The sequence below is a fragment of the Petaurus breviceps genome, unplaced genomic scaffold (genome assembly GCF_028583685.1).
Source record: "Petaurus breviceps papuanus isolate PSGF00001 unplaced genomic scaffold, PetGlider_PUasm1.0 90692, whole genome shotgun sequence".
Taxonomy (NCBI): domain Eukaryota; kingdom Metazoa; phylum Chordata; class Mammalia; order Diprotodontia; family Petauridae; genus Petaurus; species Petaurus breviceps.
The window spans coordinates 9,908,276-9,928,625 of NW_027187313.1; the positions used below are offsets into that span (position 1 = coordinate 9,908,276).

Consider the following 20,350-nt stretch of genomic DNA (forward strand, 5'->3'; position numbering starts at 1 on the left):
CAAATTAGGGGTGAGGAAGAGCGTGCCAAGAATGAGGCTGGCCACTGGAAATAGCACCAAGAATGGAGATGGGAGTACTGTGTGTGAGGAATAGCAAACAGGCCAATTGGGTAGATGGCAGAGTGCATGGAGGAGAGTCAAGTGTAAAAATATTGGAAAAGCAGAAAGGGACCAAGTTGTAAAGGGCTTTAGATGTCAGAGGATTTTAGATTGATGCTGGAGGTAAGAGGGAGTCCCAGAATTTACTAAGCAGAATGGGCAACATGATCAAACCTGTGTTTTAGGGAGGTCACTTTGGCAACTGAAGGAGAAGGAGATTAAACAGGGAGGCCAATTAGGAGGTGACTGCCATAGTGCGGCAAAGAGGCGATGAGGGCCTGCTCTGGGGGCAGCCATGCACCTAGAGAAAAGGGGATGTCAACAAAAGACATTGAAGAAGTAGAGATTTGACAACATACTAGATATCAAGGGTGAGGGCAAGTAAGACGTCGAAGATGACTCCATCGCATTCAAGGCCCTCTACAACCTGGCACCAGCCCTACCTGCACACCAGTATCTCACTATTTCATACATTTAATGCTCCAGCCAAACTCCGCCTCCTGCCCCTCTAAGCAGGCCTTGGACGCTCCCCTCTCTATGTCCTTACTTATGCTGGTCTGCGTGTCTGCAATGCCCTTCTCTTTCCTTTTGTGCCCAGGGAATTCCTACACATTTCTTAAGATTCAGTTCAAATGCCATCCCCTCACGAAGCCCTCAACTGAACTTGTCCCTTAAATTTTATGTGCATTCAAGAGATACACGCAAGTGAGAGCATGCACTATAGTTCTCTGGGCTCAATTAGACCATAAACTCCATGAGGATAAGGGACATGTCCTATCAAAACTTTGTATCTCCATCAATGCCTGGTTCAGTGCTGTACACAAAGTAAGGCCCTTGAGAACATTCACTGAATTCAAAGGACACGAGAGTTCCCTAAAGATCTAGACAGAAACTGAAACCCATTAAGTGTAACTGACCCATTTAAGCAACAGTGGTCCTAAGGCACTTGGTAAGCACTGGTCTTGGAATCCTGTTTCCCTAATACCCAAGGTTTGTAGCCTCTCTCATGCAGTTAACTAGAACCAGGGAAGAAGGAAAGCTCAGTGGGGAATTCTGGGAAGTGGGAGCCCAAATATCAAGGGATATTGAAGGCAGAGGCCCCCATTTGTTCTCCTAGACCCAGGGCAAGCCAAAGTCCCAACAATTACTTAGCAGAGGCCAACAGCGAGTAAATCTATGAAGACAAGAGAGAAGCATAAGACTTTCAAATTATTTTTGTTATTTTTCTCTCCATTTCTGCCCCCAAAACCCATGAGGTTGCTCCATTTCCCTGCCCTCGGTCATCACACAATCTTCACGGTCTTGAGCATGTCTGACAGGATGTATGTGCTATCGAAGCCCTTCCCTGGTCTCCTAAGTGTCCTTTCCAGGGCCTGGGCCATCTCCAGGAGCTCAGGGGTAGCCAGCTTCTGTTCAGGCTGCAGCTGGCAGAAGAGGATCTCATTGACTTCACCCTCAATCTGCCGTACGTAGAGCAGAGGGAACACCTTCTTGAGTCCAGCCAGCACTGAGTCCTTCAGCCCTGAGTCTCGACACACCAAGTTCAGAATGAAGACACCTTCCGGGTAGAGAAGAGAAAAAGTGGGCAAAGGGGCTTCAGGCTAGGGACGGAGCACTTTAGGTGTGGAAAGCACTTTACACGTGTCCCAGCGATCCTTACAACAATCATCCCCATTTTACAGTTGAGGAAACTGAGGCAGGTAGAGGTTAAGCAAATCACACAGCTACTAAGTGTCTGAGGCTAGATTTCAGTTAAGGTTTTAGTGAGTATAGGCCTAGCTGCCTTTCTGGTGAACTAGAGGGCCAGAAGGAATAGCAAGGGGTAAACCAACAACCACTGTGTCAGATGAGAAAAGAGCCCCTTCCCTTAGCTCCGCCCCCTCTACACTGCCCATACCTCCTGGGGTCAGGATCCCTTTGACATCCTGCAGAAAAGCGTGGTCCACAAAGGCTGGAGGCGGACAGCTCATTCCTACTGCTGGGTCCTTGCTGTCCACATCGAACATGATGACATCGTAGAGAGCCTGTGCTGGGAAGAAGAAAAGATTGGAAAATCTCATCTGGCTAGTATAATATTCCATGAATTCCTACAACAAATACCCTTTGTGTCTGACCTGGGGAAAGGGTGAAGGATAAGGAAGTAATGAGAAGGAAAGGCCACAGGGGAAGGAGATGGAGTTACAGATATCAGCCACAGGCTGGCTATATGAATACATCTGAAAACAAGCCTATGATCTTAGAGGCAGCTAGGTGATGTAGTCAATAAATCACTCAACTTATGAGGCAGGAAGATCTGAATTCAAATCCAACCACAGTCACTTACTGTGACACTCTCAGTGTTTAAATTACTTAACTTCTCTTTGCCTTGGTTTCTTCACCTGGAAAATAATAGTAAGAACACCTACCTCGCAAGGCTATTGTCAAGTGAGATAATATAAGAAAATGCCTTTAAGACCACAAAGCATTATATCCTGTTAGCATCATCGTGAAGCATCATGTCACTAACAAAGGGAACTCCTGGTAAGGAGTTCATTCACTCAACCAGTGTAGAGCAATAGCTGATCTTAAAGTGTGAGAGACTTATCTGGGGGCTCGAGGTGGGGAGGGCACTGAGAGGTTTTACAACTTGCTTAGGGTTTCACAGAGTCAGTCGGTGTAAGAGACTTGAATCCGGGTCATCCTGCCTCCAGAACCACCTCTCTATCCAGTAGCTAGGTTGCATCTCCTAGGAATACATGTAGGATAGGATGTGACCAGAACATATCTCAAACTGCTGGGGGAGGGTACCCAGCAAGAGGCCATGATGAAGAAAGGGACAGCCGTCTATACTTTAAGCACAGCTGCTCACTAGACTAGAAGTGGAAACGCAAGTTAGGAAGCTTTGGCTATGTTGCCTCTCTGTAGGAAATATTCTGAAATTTAAGTCAACACATCCTACTTGGTTACTTGAACAATAGTTATCAATCAATCAATCAACATTTACTAAGTGCTCTGTGCTAAGCACTGGGAACAGAAAAAGAGGCAGAAAACAGCCCTTGCCTTCAAGGAGCTAACAATCTAATGAGGGAAACAATATGCAAACAAATATTTACTTTCTCAGAGGTAACATTACTAGAAAACAGTGTGAAAATCAAAAATGCAAATGCTGATACACTGAACCTATGGGGAAAATGATTAGGTTTCCAAGACCACTAATATCTAATCTAGTCTTTCATCAGATATTGCTGAAAATACACTTTTCTGCAAACAATTCTTTATAATTTTATAAAACACTGGTTCTGATAATATGCACAGTAACCATGAAATAAACCCACAAATGCAGGGGAAGGAGAGGCATACTGGATGAGATGGGGAGAGGCAGGAGCGGTGATGTCAGAAGAAGCCCAAGGTAAAAGGGGGGGAGGGGGAACCTGTCAGCTCTAACCTCCCTTTCCACTGCCTCCGAGCTGGCAGGATAATCGGGAGCCCAGCAGCACAGGCCCTGGTAAGGCAGGATACTCACTTAGCAGCATCAGCCCTGCCAATGGGCATGGCTGCCAACATGTAAGTAAAAGTGAGGCCCCTAATAAAATCAGACAAATGACTGAAGTCCCAAAAGTTAAACATGCAAATGTTGAGAACCGGCTGTATATTCAGGATAAATAGGAAGTCAGTAACAGAGGGGAGGCACGCGAATGAAGAGCAGGGGAAGAAAGCTTCCTGCGGAAAGCTGGATTTGAAGCCAGGCAGGTCAGTAGGTAGAGCAGAGGAGGGAGATTGTTCTAGGCATGGGGGATTTCATCAGAAGTTAATGGAGAAGGAATGACCGAAAACTCCAACTCTGTGAGAAGATGCTGACCTCCCTGGTAGATGGAGTTTCCTTACCCAGGAGGTCACAAAAATTACAGATCTAGTCCCTGCGCCTCCTTGATTAAGCAGTTTGTACCCAAATTTGAGATAATCCCTAAACATCTTAGTAACAAACAAATTCTCCATCTCTCCAACTCAATCCATTTATTTGACCCATTCATTAGAAGCTAAAGATGACATCAGGTAGCAGTGAATGAACTTTCAGTCTGAGAACACGAGATATGGAGTAAAGAGGTGCCATGTACTAAGGACTCCCACCTTTAGCAGAAAGAGAGAGGGTACATTCCATCCCTCAGAAATGTGATCTTGCTCCCCAGCAAAAGGACCAATGACCTGGACGAACATTCTCATTGCCTTTTTCAAAGTTTTTTTTTTTTAAAGCCTAAAGATTCCTGGGAGTCAACCAAGAGATCCAGTATCATTAGGCAACTACAGAGTATAGAAATGCCAAATGCATATTTTTTTATCACAGTAATGAATTTTTTTCCTTTGCTGGAGCAAAGGTGAACCTTAGTCCTGCCCCATCCAATTCCACTTCACAGGAATCCAATAATGGTGTTTTGCTGTATCTCTGGCCCATCCCTCTGTCATTTTCCCAAGGAACATCCTACCCATCTGGCCAACTACTCACCTAGCTATGTAGGTTTTAAGGGGCTGGGGTTGGTGGGCTCATCCCTGAGTCAAAACAGAAACCCACAAGTATGGGACAAATGATATGTCACTTTTCCTAGCAGGCTAACCTTTGAAGTCTCTCCCAGTCCTGGACTTCTCAGACACCCTCCCCCCAAAGTTTCCTTATGCCAATACCTTCTCTGGCCAGGTTGGTGATGTAGTCCAGGCCATCTGCAATGTGAACTTTCATCCGGTCACTCTGGGTGAAGCCAAACCATCGGGTGGCCACCTCTAGCATAGATGGGTCGATCTCCACAGCATCGATGTGAGACTTCAAAAAGTGATCATGGATGAAGAGGGGCAGGCTACCGCCACCCAAACCAACTACCAGTAATGATAGCGAGGCCTCTGAGGTGAGACAAGGAAACATCACTCTCCTGTCCCCTACACAGAAAATCTCACCCCAACCCTAGGGAACATGGGGATTGGGGGACCTATCACACAAAAGATTTCATGAAGAAAACACTTTGCAAACTACAAAACATAACAAATTTGAGCTATTATTGCCTTCTTCTATGTGATCATAATTCTCATTACAAATTTCAAGCGATGGATTTTTTAAAAGTAGATTTATAGTGACAGAATCATCTCTAACATGCAAGCAATGTAAGTATTTTAAAAGAGCAATTGGAAAACAAAAAATGTCAATACCTTAGTATTAATGGATTTGTGATGTCATCAGTGTGGGGGTACCCTCCAATGGGGCACCCTTTGCCCACCCTCGCCCTCTCATCCTAGGGAATTCTTGTTCTAGTCTACTAACAAATCCTCAATGTCCTTGGGGAGCTTGCTTCTAATTCTATTTATGTGGATGCAAATGCCAATACACCTTATTTTCCAGGCATCCATTTTTCTGGTCAGGTCCTTTAAACCACTTCTCCCAAGTAAATGAAGGAAGAACCATGCCCCTGTGGTAAAGAAGAACCCTGAACTCATTTCCAAAGGGTTCTCAAGAAGCATAACTGCCCAGGGCATGAAGGCTTTCCAAAGTCTCAATGCCCCCAAAGGGAACTGCCTTGGGGACTCTCCTATCACCTTTCAGGCAAATTCTTCCCTTAATTATTTTAACAGGGATTTAGATCCCAGCAAGGCAGACCCTGATGATTTGCATATCTCCTTGGCCTTGGGGGGGACATTCAATTTTAACTTCAGACTGTGGAATTCCAAGGCTTGCAGGAAGAATACTGGTGTTACAAGATGGGCCTCTGATTTGTGGAGAAGCTTGAGTCATAAAAAGCACTGTACAATTTCCCAAAAGCAATCCCTTCCTCCTGCTCAGATCTAGCCTGGCTCATCATCCATATACAATGTCTATCCAAGGTATATGGGCTGATGGACCAGCTCTATGGGTTGTCCATTCAACTGCTTATCACAGTCTGGAACAGGGTGAGGAAGCTGTGGCCTGGAGCCCACATGTGGCCCTCTAGGTCCTCAAGTGCAGCCCTTTGACCGAATCCAAACTTCACAGAACAAATCCCCTTAAAGGACCACACTTGAGGACCTAAAGGGTAACATGTGGCCTTGAGGCTGCAGATTCCCCACCCCTGGTCTTCATTCAATTGGTTTTTCCTGTGTAGAAAGTTAGGCCCAACTCTTCTGATGTATAGCCATTTTAGCGTTAAATATATTTGAGGCTAAAATAACATGGACACTCATTTATCTGGAAGAGGAGTTGGATATAGCGTCCAAATAAACATATATGCAATTATGTCAGTCTATATATTTTTATTGTTCAGTAGTTTTTTCAGTCTCATCTACCTCCTCATGACCCCATTTGGGGTTTTCTTGGCAAAGATGCCAGAGTGGTTTGTCACTTCCTTCTCCAGCTCATTTTGACAGATGAAGAAACTGAGGCAAACAGTGTTAAGTGACCTGCTCGGGGTCACACAGCTAGGAAGTGTCTGGGGCCAGATTTGAACTCAAAAAGAAGAGATTGCCTGAGTCCAGGCCCAGCACTCTATTCTATCCACTGAACCACCTAGCTGCCCACCAGTCTATGTACATCATTCTCAAAAAGGCACAGAAGCTATTGGTATAATTCTGAACTTCTGTTCCTTAAGCTGGATGATAGAATGTTCTGTCATAATCTTCTTTATAAAGAAATGAAATGAAAAAGCATTTAAGTACTCACTATGTACCCAAAAAAACTGTGCCCATGTTGGTTTGTCAAGTGCGTGTGTGTTTAATTGAAGCGACCTGAATGTTTGGGGGCAAAACGGTCTGAGCCTGTGAAGTCCCAGGCCTGTGGAACGCCCTCCACCAATGAGAATCAACACCTTCTCTGTAACTGCTTCTTGGAGAGCTGCCTGGCCCCCGACAGGGGGAGCGACTCACCCCTGAGCACACCAATGCTGTGTCAGAAGCAGGCCTTGGATCTAGGGCTGCCTGACTCCACAGCCGGCTCCTCTGCCCACGAGGACACTTCACTGGCCACTCCCTACACAAACACAACGTTCTAGGCAGCACCCCCTCTCCCAGATTCATTCACTCATTCTCTCTCTCTCACCTGGAAGCGTCTCTGGGTTTTTCAGCAAGGCGAGCCCAGCAATCATGGCCTTGTGGTGTTCACAGCACAGAAAACTCTTATCTATGGGCTGACCCGCAGACACAGGATTCTCTGGTGCATCGGCTGGCCGAAGTTTCTTCTTATCTTTTTTCCGCTTCTTTTGGGCTAAGGCATGGTGGGAGCGACAGTCAGCCAGTTAGTCAGTCAACAAGCTTTTACTGGGTACTCATTATGTGCCATACAACAAGCGGTGCCCCAAAAAAGGGCAAAACCAGCCCTGTCCTCAAGGAGCTCACATTCTAATAGGCAAGAGAGCCTGTGTGCACATCTGGGCAGCTGGAAGGCACGTGCAGAGCACACAGATCATCAGAGAAGGAAAAGCATTAGCAGCTGGAGGACCAGGAAAGGCCTCCTGCAGAAGGCAGGGTCTGAGCCTAGCCTTTACTGAAGCCAGGTAAGCCAAGAGGTGGTCAGGGAACAGCATTCCCAGCATGGGAACAGCCAACACCAAGGCCTGCATCCAAGACATGAGGATTGTGTATGAGGAACAGCACAGAGGCCAAAGTAGCTGGATCCTATTGTGCTTTTAAGACCAAAAATGTAGGAAGGTGCTTTAAATGACAAATGAGTCTATATTTGATCCTGGAAATAAGTAATAGGGACCAGTGGAGGTGCTGAAACAGGCCAGTGACACAGTCAGACCCAGATTTGGACTCCAGAAAAGGAGTCTTCCCGATTCCAAGCGCAGCGCTCTGTGCAATATGGTGCTGCCTAGCGCTCCCTCCTGCAGCAGGGCAACAGACGACATCTGTCTATCAACCCCAGGGATCTACAACATCGTGTCATGACTATGCAGCACCATCAGGCACAGGGTGGGGATGGGGTCAGAAGCCAACGGCACAGGGTGCTGATCTGCTTAAGGGACTTTAGTGTATTTCACCATTTCCCAGGTGGTTCCATGTGTCCTTACCAACATCTCTGTGAGTCATGAGGAAGCAGCCTGGTTCATCTCATTTTAGAGATTATGAAATAGGAATAATTTGGACCTGAGTGACTTGGCTGAGGTGGAAAAAACTGAAAAGTTCTGAAAGGAAAGAAGTTCTCTTTGTTGTTTTGTTTTTCAACTAAGACTTTTTAAAAAACAATTGAGGTGCAGCTAGGTGGCACAGTGAATAGAGCAGGGCCCTGGAGTCAGGAGGACTTGAATTCAAATCCAGCCTCAGACACTTAACACTTACCAGCAGTGTGACCTTGGGCAAGTCACAACCAACTACCCTGCCTTCTCCCCTCCGAAAAAATAAAAGCCAACCAAACAAAAATTTTTTTTTAAATTGACTACTGAAACCTGAAACTAAACCAGAAAGCGAACTTTTCAACTAAATTGAAAGGGAGGGCCCTTTCTCTGGAGCCTACCAAAGGCTGAACAGGGGATGTGGAAAAATACATTTGAAACTGGGCTGGGTTAAAGCCCAAGACTTGGCACAAGCAGCTTTACCTCAGAACCAGAGCAAATACATGACCATGAGGAGTTCTTAGCCTCTTTTTTTCTCCAGAGTCCCCTCGGATAACCTGGAGAGGGATGTATGATATTGCAGAGAGGATACTTTTTGGACTAGGAAATCGGGACACTAACCTCCATTTCTGGGACTGCTACTAAATAAGTACCACAGAAAAGTAATGAGCGGCCCAGTGCATGACGTATCCCAGCAGAGGAGGCTAGATGCTGAAATACCCTGCGTGGGAGCAGGTGCCCTCTATCGTCTGACAGTTCTGCAAATGGAAGGTCAAGCTGCTCTTTCAATAAAATGTAGATGGAGGGAGAGGAGAGAAGGGAGACAAGTCCCAGGTACTCAGGGAGAGGATGTGCATACAGAATGCCTGAAGATGCGGGGAGGAGATGCTCTTTACAAGGTGAGGCAGCCTCATTGTAATATGTACTGCCTCATTACTTGTTAACCAATCAGAGTGGACTTTTAACACCGACTTTTCCAAGGGCATATAAACCACGGGTGGCATTGGAGAGCATCACTGACCTATTTTACTAAAATGCCAGCATTATTAACAAAATGACTATTTACCCACCAAAAAAACGAGAGGCAGTATTTTTTTTTTGTGAACTAACATCCTTGCTTTTCATCATGGCTGAGAAGTCCCTGGCTCAAGGTCAGGGCAAACACCACCACCCGGATCCCGAACAGCCATCAGACCCCACCTTTAAGTCTTCCTTTTTGTTCTATCCAACAGACACGCTCCCGGCTCTCTCCAACCCACCCCAAGCCCATGGGCGTGTACCCCACTCTCCTGGCCAGGGGACCCCTACCTCGATGGGGTGTCTCAGGCAGCAGCCTGGCTTCCGACTGCACCACGTTCCTGTTGCTGAGAAAGATCAGCCGGCGGAAGTAGCGCCTGTCATCCCCCTGGACGTCCTCAATGACATAGTCACCGCTCAGAGAGCTGGAGTCTCTGTGCTGAATGGTCCGGACCCCAATGTCTCCACCAACAGACAAGAAAGGCACCTGGAGGCAGAGTCAGGTAAAGGAATCAAGGTGGTTTACAAGTCAGAGAGACAACACTCATCTCCTATGTGTATGAGAGAACAGTGGACGGGGAAGGAGTAGAAGAAAATAAGGTAAAAGACTATTAAAGTGCCAAAGAGAGCTTAATTTTTATCATTATAAAAGTCAATGTTAGCAATCTTATGGAGAAATACTATGATTTTTACAGATACTATTATCATGGAGAAATAACACTATTATTAACACACCATTACAATAATGGTAGAGATAAGACTTCGTACAATCTTCTCTCTACTCACACAGCCAGCACTGCTGCTTAATTTAAGGTTCCATCATCTCTCAAGCGTACTACAGTGAAAACTTCCTAATTGGCCTCCTGGCTTCCAATTTCTCCAGCCAAAATAATCTTCCTAAAGTAAAGGTTTGGATTGTTTTTTTTTTCCATAATCAAGTGACTGCTTCTTGCCTTTAGGAGAAAATACAAACTTACCTTGGCCTTTAAAGCCTTTCACAATCTGACTCCAGCTGATTTCCTTCAGGCTTTTAACATATATGACTCCCCGTCAGGCACTGACTGACCCATTTTGATATTCTCTGAATTCATCATTCCACTTCCTGCCATTGTGCCTGGCATGTGCGTACTCCCAACTTCCCATGACCTCAGAATCCAGCTTCCTTAAGCTTCACCACATGTGCCCCTTTCAGGAAACTCCCCATACCCCTCATGGTTGTTAGAGCTTTCTCCCTCCTATACAAGTATCCGATAGGCCGGTCCCTATGAGACTAGGGTAGGAGTAAGGGATGACAGGACTAAGGTTAGACTATGTCAAAGGAAGCAAAGAAGACCTCTAGCATGTAGAGTGGTGAGCTGGCAAGCCTGAACAGGATGACTGCAGACTGCACTGTGGAGGGAATGCTCAGACCCAGCCGAGTTAGAGAACGGTTATCTTTTTACAGGCTGCCTCTTTCAAGGAGAGTGCGTGCTCCTTGTGGGCAGGAGCTGCTGTTTCTGCCTTTGTGCTCTATCTGGCCTTCTAACTAAGCACCTTCCACAGAGCTAATGCTTTACATTTACTTGTTGGATAAGGTCTTTTTGGAAATTAATGTTGCATTAAGTGATAGCAACTAGACAAAATCTCATAATCTTCGATTCAAGTGTCACATTATTAGGACAATGCCTTAAAGATGCCATTAAACAAATGTTCACAGCAGCTTTGGATATAACAGCAAAAACAAAAAAAACCTGGATGCAGCTAACATGTCCAAGGATTGGGAAACGGATGAGAAAATGAATTACGTAAACACTTATCAAGCACCTACTCATGTGTCAGTCACTATGGCGGGTGCTGGGGATACAGATGCACACATACACGCATATATGCACACACATATGTATCTGACTATGCCCTAGAAATCAAAACTAAAGAAAATGCAACTGTGGAGAGGCACATTTAAGAGACAGTTTAAAGAAAGAAAAGAAAAGAGACGGAAGAACACCCCCAGCCTCGGAGGCTCGCACATCAGACACACTCTCCACCAGCTCAGAACAAAATCCCGTGACTTCTCTGGGAAAAGTTTCTATGAGTTTTTGTGGATAAAACACTCACCATCTACTATCCCCATTCTCTCACTTATCTTCCATCTTTCCCCAATGACCAGCTGCTTCCCTGATGCCTACACTCCCCCCAATCATCTCCAGGATCAAATACAAAACCCTCTGGCATCCAGAGCCCCTCTGACCTGGCCTCGATGCACATTCCCACTCTTCTCACACTTTACATCTCCCCATGTACTCGTGATCCAGTGACAATGGCCTCCCAGCTGTTCTTCAAACAAGACACTCCTCTCCTCTCACAGCATTTTCCAAGCTGTTCCCCATGCCTGGACAACTCTCTCTCCTCATCTCCATCTCCTGGCTTCCTTCAAGTCCCAGCTAACACCCCACTTTCTACAAGAAACCTTTCTCCTTCCTTTAGTTCTGGTGCCTTTGCTATTATTTCTTATGTACCCTGAACAGAAGAGATCAGAAACAGGGTTAGGAAGACACACACAAGCAGGACAGCTTTGAAACTAGGGTGTGGAATTTATCATATAATCCTGAAAAGAAATGCAAGCTATATGTAATGGAGATGGAGGGTTTCATTTACAATCCTCTTTTTCTCCTTTTTATATACAGAAATGTCAGTGTTTGCCAAGCTAAGAAATAACCCACCAAATGACCCCTTGATTTTGTGCTCCCATTTAGTGAGAAAAAGCTACACTCTAACCACAAAACCCGCAGCTTCCCAGGAAGAATTCCTAACTGGTAACTAAAAGACCTTAATCCCAAGGTCTGACCAAGAAAGATAAATGAGCTGTTTTGTGGAACAAGACAGTCAAAAAAGTAGAGCAATAGACCAGATGTCCGGACACCTCCTACTTCCTGAGCTGCCACTACAACACTAAATGTTTGCCTCAGTTTCCCCATTAGTGACATACAGACAAAAATCCTTGCCTCTATATTCATCCATACTCACAGTGAAGAAGGGCCAGGATGGCACAAAAATGCTTAAAGCCTAATCGTGGCCAATGGTCAAGCTTTTCCCAACTAATCCAGATATGCTAACTTGTAATGAATATAACTGAGCTGAGTTGTGTATATCCCTTTCCACTCCTCAGCGGAAGTGCCCTTGAGTCATAAAATAGCCCCAAAATTCCAAAAGTTTAGGAAAAGAACAGAAAATGAAAAATGTAAGGGCCTGGCTAATTTACAGATTGGACCACGGGATTATATATAAATGTAAAACCAGAAAGGGCCTCCGAGTATCTAGTCCAATCTTTCATTTGAAAAATGAGGAAATTGAGGGTCAAAGTAACTTGACCCGGAGTGACTTGCCAGATCACACATGTAGTAAATGGCAAAGGCTAGATTTGAACCCACATTCTCTGATTCCATGCTGCATTCTCACTCTCCTGTCACACTGCCAAAGCATCACCTCTGAGAAGATAGGTGGTAGGCATTATCTAAACACAAGTTGTTTGATTCCTCAATTAGGGTGATATGATCTCCCAGGGGCAAATCCCTTCCTGGGCCTCAGTGGCTGTGGCAGCAACATTACCTGCTGCTGGGCTGGCAGCCCTGGAGGTGCCAACTCCATGACTTTCCCTGACAGCTCAGCCTGGATGCTGTCCATGCCTTGGTACTGCTGGTCCCTGTGCAGGGCCACTGTGATCAGTCGCCTGAAGCCCGCACTGGCTGCCAGCTGCTTCCGACCTTCCTCCATGCCAAACAGCCATTCTGTCTCTCGGCCCTGGGGAACTGTAAGAAAAGGCTGGGTGTTAGGGGTACTAGGGACAATGTTTACACCTAGGGCCAAGATGTACCCCCAACGACATTGCCGGAAATGCAGCCTGCCTTGGGGAAGCAAGGGGCCTAAGAAACTCTGCCACTGCCCCTCACTTCTGAACCTGGCCAAAACCAGTTCTAAGCTACAAGGCAATAAGAGGGCTATCATTCTCTGGTATACAATGCACTTAGCAAGTCAAAACACCATGTGTTAGGACTGGTGGCTCCGAGGCCTAGGCCATTCATGCAGCTGCCATACCCTCAGGCTATTATTTAAACCCAATTAGATATTGTGCTCTCACTCATCCACACATTTACTCTGTCTTCTCTGTGTTAGGAATACCATCCTTTCCTCTTTCTGCTTGCTGAAGGCTCACCTGAGCTTTTAAAGCCCAACTGAGGAAAGAACCCCCTATTCAACAAGAACTGCTGGGAAAACCGGAAAGCAATCTGTCATAAATTAGGGTTAGGTTAACATTTTAATACACAGCCGAAAACTGAAACTGAACACGACCTGAAAATTAAAAGTCATATTATAAAATAATTGGAAGACAATGAGGTCAGGATGTTTTTACAGCTATGGCTGAGAAGCAGTCTTAAGCAAACAAGGGACAGAGGTGCATAGAAAAGATAAAACAAATAATTTCGGTTACATGAAGTAAAAATGTTTTTGTTCAAGTAAAATTTGCATCCATAATGCAAATAGGATAAATAGGGAAGTAGTAAACTAGGGAAAAAAATCTTTGTATCAAATATGATATCCAAGGTAATATAAGCAGCTAACAAAAATATATGACACAAAGCTATTTCCCAACAGATAAATAGTCAAAGGATATGAATGGTTTTCAAAAGAAGAAATGTAAGCTATTAGTAATAATCAGTCAATCAATAAGCGTTTATCAAGCATATATTATGCTCTTGGTATAGGGCTCAGTGCTGGGGATAGAAAGTAGAAGCATACATCCTAATAGGGGAGACAGCTTGTAATTAACAGGTACATACAAAATACATGCAGAGTAGATTGAAGATGAACCAAGAGGGGAAGATGTTAATGGCTGAGGGCACCTAGAAAGAGCTCCTTGACAAAGGCAGAATTTGAGTCAAGTCTTGACATAAGCCAGAAATACTAAGAGGCAGAGATGAGGAGAGATAGCAGTGCAGGCATAAAAGACAGCCCCCCCTTGGGGCAGCCAGGTGGCGCAGTGAATAAGAGCGCTGGCCGCGGGAGAACGCCCCCGGGATCAGTTCCGGCCTCAGATACTTAATACCCACACAAAAAAACTGGCCGTGTAACCTTGGGCAAGTTACTTAACCCTAATTGCTTAAAAAAATAAAAATAAAAAAAATAAAGAGACAGCAAAGGCACGGAGAAAGGGATGGAGCGGCTTGTGTGACAAATAGCAAATGTCAGGAGGCTGGACCATGAAACATACGGAGGGCAGTACTGTGTACAAAGTATAGAGGATGTCAGACTGCAGAGGGATTTATATTGGATCCTAGTGTTACAGCCACTGAAGTTTATTAAACATTGTCTGATACAGTCAGACTTCAAGCCTTAGGAAAATCACTTAGGTTGCTGTGTGGAAGAAGGATTGTTGTAGGGCGAGACTTGAGGCACAGAGATCAAAATAAAGAGGCTATTGCAATAGTCTTGGAGGAGCTGATTACAGATGGTATGAGGGGAGAAAAGGAAAAAAGAGTGACTGTGGAAGAAGAAACAATGAGATTTTGTAACTGACTGTATATATGGGGCAAGGAGGGAGTAAGAAGTCAAAGCTGAAGCCTAGTTTGAGATCCCGGGTGACTGGCAGAACGGTGGTTGGAAGAATCATTTTTTGGGGGGAAAGATAATGAGTTCTATTTTGGCTATTTGAGATCCCTACAGGATATCCAGTTTGAAATACCCAATAGGCAGTTTATAATAATGGCCTGGAGCTCAAGAGAGAGGCCCAGACTGACTAGCCAGATCTGGGAACCATCTGCATGTGTTAATAGCACCCAGGAGAACTAATAAGAGCAGCAAGTGAGATACCATAGAAAAGAGAAGAAAACGTAGGACAGAGCCTTGGGAAGCAACCACAATCAATGGAATGTGACCCAGATGAAAATCCATCAAAGGAGAAACAGCCAAACAGGTGGGAAGAAAACCAAAGGAACAAAAGTCACAAAAACAGTGATTTGAAAGAATGTTCCAAATTGCTACTAATAAAAAACTCTGCGGTTCTGCTTCACACCCAGAAAACTGGCAAAAAAATGTCAAGGGAATAGGAGGCTTGGAGGGGCTGGGGAGAAGTGTGCCTCATGGACAGAGCTATGTGAGACAATGTAACTACTTTGGAAAGCAATCTGGAAAAACGAAAATAAAGTAACCAAAATGACCACACCACTAGACCTCAAAGATTAATCTACTAAGCATACACCCCAAAAAAAAAGGCTCCATATAGACCAACATACAGTGTGTCCCCAAAGCATCTGAGCAGCTTTACCATTGAAGCTTTTAAACTATTTAAGCTGAGTTCTGGGACACCCTGCATATACATCCATTTGGTAGAACTTTCTGTGATGGCAAAGAACTAAAAACAAAGCAGATGCCTGCTTTGCTTATTGGGGAATGGCTAAACAAACTTCGGTACATGAACTTAATAGAATATTAATTAGTATGCTGTAAGAAACAATGAAGAGGAAGAATACAGAGAAACAAGAACCTACATGACCTAAAGCAAAATGAAATAAACAGAGCCTGGAAAACAACATGTACAATGACTACAACAAGGTAAACAGAAAGAATCACCACAAAATAACCAAAACTGTAAAAGCCAAGCATGGCCCCAAAGAAAGAAAACACCTCCCCCTACTTCTTGCAAAGGTGGAGGGCCACTGGTGGACTGCATGTAAGATGCACTGATCAGTTTTAGGGATTTTCTTCTTAGTTTTATTTAAAAACTCTTTTGTTATAAGAACCCTAACATAACCTTCAGATCTCCCACATTTTGTTTTCTAACTTGCACTTAGCTATAATGTGATGCTGTGTATCTAAGCTGTAACCCAACTAAACTAAACCCCATGAAGGGCAGGGGCTTGTAGTTTATCACAACTGTGCATTCCTACCAGTACTATAACTAGTAGAGTAGAATCTGAAGACAGTAAGCACCTGATAAATAAATGTCTGTTGCCATTATCTCCCTATACATACCTCATGTTCAAGTCAAACTCAATTACTCACCATGAACAAAAGCCCAGATGTCCTCCTGACTGGAATTTTCCTTCCTCCACTCCTGCCTGTCAAGATCCTACTTATTCTTCAAATTTCACTGCCAGTTCCATTCCCATTCATCCCCAGATGGGGACTCTAGTCCCCAGGACCCTCTCTGTTGGTAAGATGGTACAATGGAAAGACCACAGAATGAAGAGGTGGGAAACTGAGGTCCGAATCCCAACTCTGATAATACTTTGCTACTTACCTCACTTCTGCTGTGAAGAAAACTATGTAAATATCAGTTATTATTATTCTATCGATTCACACACAGGTCAGATCCACCTTCATATGGCAAGGTAGAGATACTGCATCTACCCAGAGCATCTTAGTGTAGTCCAAACAGGACAGGGCAAGATCTCCATTTGGATGGAAGGGATCTCAGAGGCCATCTTGTCCAATGTCTTCTTCTCACAGATGAGGAACTAAGACATTGAGGGACCTTGCTTAATGTCACCAAGCTGGCAAATGGCACAACCAGAATTTGAACCCAGGACCTCTTGTTCCACATCCAACACTCTTTCCTCCATAGCATGATTCCAACTTCCACTGAGTTCCATTAAGTGTTCGATAAGTATTTGCTAAAAAATATACAATGAATGAATGAAAGCTGGGTAGTGCAATAAATAGAGCGCTGGGCCTTCAGTCAGGAAGACCTAATTTCAAATCCAGTTCGAGACACTTACTAGCTGTGTGCCCCTGGGTGATGTTGGACAAGTTCCTCATCTTTAAAACTGGGGTGATAATATGTCAGTGTTGTTGTAAAGATAAAATGAGATGTTTGTAAAGTGCCTTACAAACCTTAAAGTGTTATATAAACGCTAGCTATTATTTATTATTATTTACTCAGCTTCATCAAGTATTTAATAAATATTTGCTCAAACAATGAATGAATGTAGGGCCACTGGTTTGACAATAAAGGAAATTTAAGTGACTGGAGCTTTCCCTCTGTTAAATGACTTTTCTTCTGATGTTTAATCCTTGAGTGACCTTGAACAAGTCACTCAATCTTTGTAGGCCTCAATATTCTCGTCTGTAAAATAAGGCAGATGGACCAGAAGGTGTCTAAGGTTTGTGCTGGTTCTAGATCTCTCTGATCCAAGGACACCAGACTACACTGTGATGATGGGAATCCACTTCTGACTCCAGTAGCCAGAGGACCTTGTGATCCAGCCTAAATTCTATGTTGATTTGGCTCCTTTTACCATCATTAGGACCTACTTTATTGTCAAAATACACACATACACTCCCCCAACAACCCAAGCCCCATTTAAGCAACCCAATTAGGAAAAGTAGGAAAGGATCTCAACTCACTGATGAAAATGGCAAAATGATTGTCTCTGGACAGCTTCACAGTGGGGGTGTCTACAACATGCAGGGTGTAGCGTGGTTCCCCAGTGCTCCCATCACATAAATCCAGGGACACAGACACATTCCCAGGCCCAGTCTTTCGGCTCAGCTGGCTCTGCAACCAGGCATACCGCTGCCGCTCCTGTACTGCCTCTGCCAGTCGCTCGGTATTCTCCAGCCGTACAGGCCTGCCTTGTTTGTGAGCACACAGCTCAAGGATCTGGAGGGCAGAGCCAGAAACTGGCCTGAATTTGGTCATGATGAAAGCAAAGACAGGCAATGAAAACTGTGGCTCCGTCTCTGACGACTGGTTCTGGCTGCTGGTTACTTGGTGCACCCTTACCATCCACCCTTCCTTGGAGAAGTGACCTACAGCTTTCTTCAAGATATGAGCTTGGGCCAGGGAGATGCACAGATACCGGCCTCCCACCTGCAGCACCCGGCCCACCTCTGCCAGCATCATATCCACCTTTTCTAGTGTTTTCTCTTCCTCATCTGTTAAGATGGCATCCAGGGTACCCTTATCCAGCACCACCTGAAAGGATGCATCAGGGAACTCCATCTTTGTCATGTCCATCTGCAAAAAACTCATCTGAGGCCGCCGGCTAGCATTGCGTTCTTTCATCTGCTTGATGACCACCTCACTGATGTCAATATTCACAATATCCTGGTAGCCCACATCATAAAGCTGTTCACTCAACTCTGAGTTACCACATCCAACCACCAGCATCTAGAAAAGACAAAAGATGGAAAATGGCTCTTCTGAGAGAAGACCTACCAAAGGAGAAATCTTTTCAAGCTGGAGGTGAATAATGGTTACCTAGGAGAGGGACAGACTGCTCTAGCATAACAGAGGAGAAAATCTTTAACAGTTATTAAATTATCAGTGTTCCATCTAGTATGTGCTGTTAGAAACTAGAGATTACTTCCAGGGAACAGAAAGATAATTATCTGATCCTCACAATAACCCTGGTGCTATTATTATCCCAATTTTACAGATGAGGAAACTGAGGCAAGCATTGGTTAATTGACTTGCCATGGGTCACACAGCTATTAAGTGTCTAAAGCCAAATTTTAATTCAGGTCTTCCCCACTCCAGGGCAGGTTCTCCTGACTCCAATGTCCTTTCTATCATATAACACTGTTGAGTAAAATGAAGGGGCTGGAGTGTGTTGATCAACAAACACTTATTTAGCACCTACTCTGTGCTAACACTGTACAAAGAGCTGCGGGAAAGGGAAGACAAACAATTATTCAGCACCTGCTAGGTGCCAGGCTCTGTGCTAAGGGCCAAGCATACAAAAGAAAGGCAAAAGATAGTCAATCCCTGCCCTCAAGGAGCTCATAATCTAACGGAAGGAGACGATTAATAGACATTTATTAAGCGACTACTTATGGCAAACAGAGAACACGCATTTATTTAGTGCCTACTGCATACCTGACTCTGTGCTAAACGCTGAGGGGGAAGGGAGAACAAGCATTTATTTAGCACCCACTAAGTTGTGCCAAGTTCCCGGGTTACCAAGTAAGGTACAAGGCAGCCCCTGCCCTGAAGAAGCCCCCAGTCTCCTGGGAGGAGCTTCTCCATCCTAGGCCCCTAGGCACTGAGCGGAGGAGCTGCGGGATCCCCCACTCCAATCCCACCCCATAAACCCCCCAGTAAACAGCTAAGCCCAGGCCGCCACCCCAGGCTCTGGGTGAAATGTACAGAGTGAAACGTACAAGGCGGGGCTGCCAAGCACTGCGTGGAGTTGGGGCGGGGCGGCTGGCTGGTGCCGGGGTCCAGAGGCGGGCACGTGGGCCCGCGTGGGGGAGGGAGGAGAAGTGGACGCGCCTGGTAGGGGGTGCGGGCCCCTCCCTTACCTTGTCCTTGGCCTTGATGTACTTGTGCAGCACCCCGCACAGATCGAGGTAGCTCCCATACCATTCGAAGGCTTTCTTACCCCGCTGCTGAAAGAACTTCTCCCAGTAATCCACGGACCCGAATTCCTTGGAGCTTTTGGGCAGCAGATTCATGGTCCCGGGCCAGCCACCTCCGTGGGTAAGAAGGATCAGCGGCTCTCCGTGGGCACCCGGAGGCTGACCCGGGGACCGTGCAAGGTTGGTGGAGCTGTCTTTCCCTCTCTTCCACGCGGAGCGACCAAGCACACGCGCGGCGTGGACACGCGGAGCCGCGACTCAGGCCTAGTCACCAAGCGCTTGGGACCCACATGCCCGCGTCTCCCTCCCCTGTCCCGGCCACACTTTCTCAGAACTAGATTTTAGAATATTGCAACTCTTTCCGGGTTCGCCGTGTCGTGATTGGCCTGTTAACCAGACCATCCTGGCTTCTCATTGGCCAGACGTTTTCCTTTTCCGGAACCTCATTGGCTTCGCCGCCTTTACCTCTGCTAGCGACGGTTTAGGGAGGGCCGGTTAAGTGAGTGATTGACAGCTGCTGTACGGGGGGCGGGGCTTGTACCAGCCATTCTCAGCAGGAAGCCAGGGCTGCCCCTGCGGCATTTCCTGGGGTTTATACCCAAATATGCCCCAAAAAAAACAACTTAGGAGAGAATTCCATAACACTTGTAAGCACAGACTTAAAGGGAAGATGGATTTTCCACAAGTATTACATGAATATTCAAAAGAAATAAAGTAACATAACAAATGAAATAAAAAAACATTGGAGGAAAGAATTGGAAAGAGAATAAATGGCTTAGAAGGGAGTGAACCTGGGGGGTGGCTAGATTGTGCAAGTGAATAGAGCCCCTGGCCCTGGAGTCAGGAGAACCTGAGTTCAA

The 20,350-nt window shown here is 45.4% G+C and overlaps 1 protein-coding gene across 3 annotated transcripts; it reads right to left on the minus strand.

Annotated features, from left to right (window-relative positions):
* Window positions 1-1,298: 1,298 nt before the first annotated feature.
* Window positions 1,299-19,879, minus strand: METTL13 (methyltransferase 13, eEF1A N-terminus and K55). 3 transcript variants are annotated; one of them, XM_069065582.1, is made up of 8 exons: window positions 19,434-19,878; window positions 17,535-18,300; window positions 12,741-12,940; window positions 9,447-9,642; window positions 7,127-7,291; window positions 4,756-4,968; window positions 1,997-2,128; window positions 1,299-1,657 (listed from the first exon to the last, which is right to left on the minus strand). In XM_069065582.1, exons 1-8 carry the CDS (start codon window positions 19,584-19,586, stop codon window positions 1,383-1,385), a joined length of 2,100 nt encoding a protein of 699 aa, XP_068921683.1. In that variant the 5' UTR covers window positions 19,587-19,878; the 3' UTR covers window positions 1,299-1,382. The 3 variants fall into 3 exon arrangements, with proteins under 3 accessions (XP_068921683.1, XP_068921684.1, XP_068921685.1); XM_069065583.1 differs by having other exon boundaries at window positions 1,424-1,657; window positions 1,997-2,123; XM_069065584.1 differs by lacking the exon at window positions 4,756-4,968 and having other exon boundaries at window positions 1,424-1,657; window positions 1,997-2,123; window positions 19,434-19,879.
* Between the last annotated feature and the right edge of the window lie 471 nt (window positions 19,880-20,350).

Excerpts from the sequence above, each read along its gene's own strand:
- METTL13 (XM_069065582.1), bottom strand. The coding sequence starts at position 19,586 with ATGAATCTGCTGCCCAAAAGCTCCAAGGAATTCGGGTCCGTGGATTAC. Across the intron at positions 7,292-9,446 it reads GCCTGAGACACCCCATCGAG|CCCAAAAGAAGCGGAAAAAA; the intron begins GTAGGGGTCCCC and ends ACCATGCCTTAG. Across the intron at positions 1,658-1,996 it reads AGGGATCCTGACCCCAGGAG|GTGTCTTCATTCTGAACTTG; the intron begins GTATGGGCAGTG and ends TCTACCCGGAAG.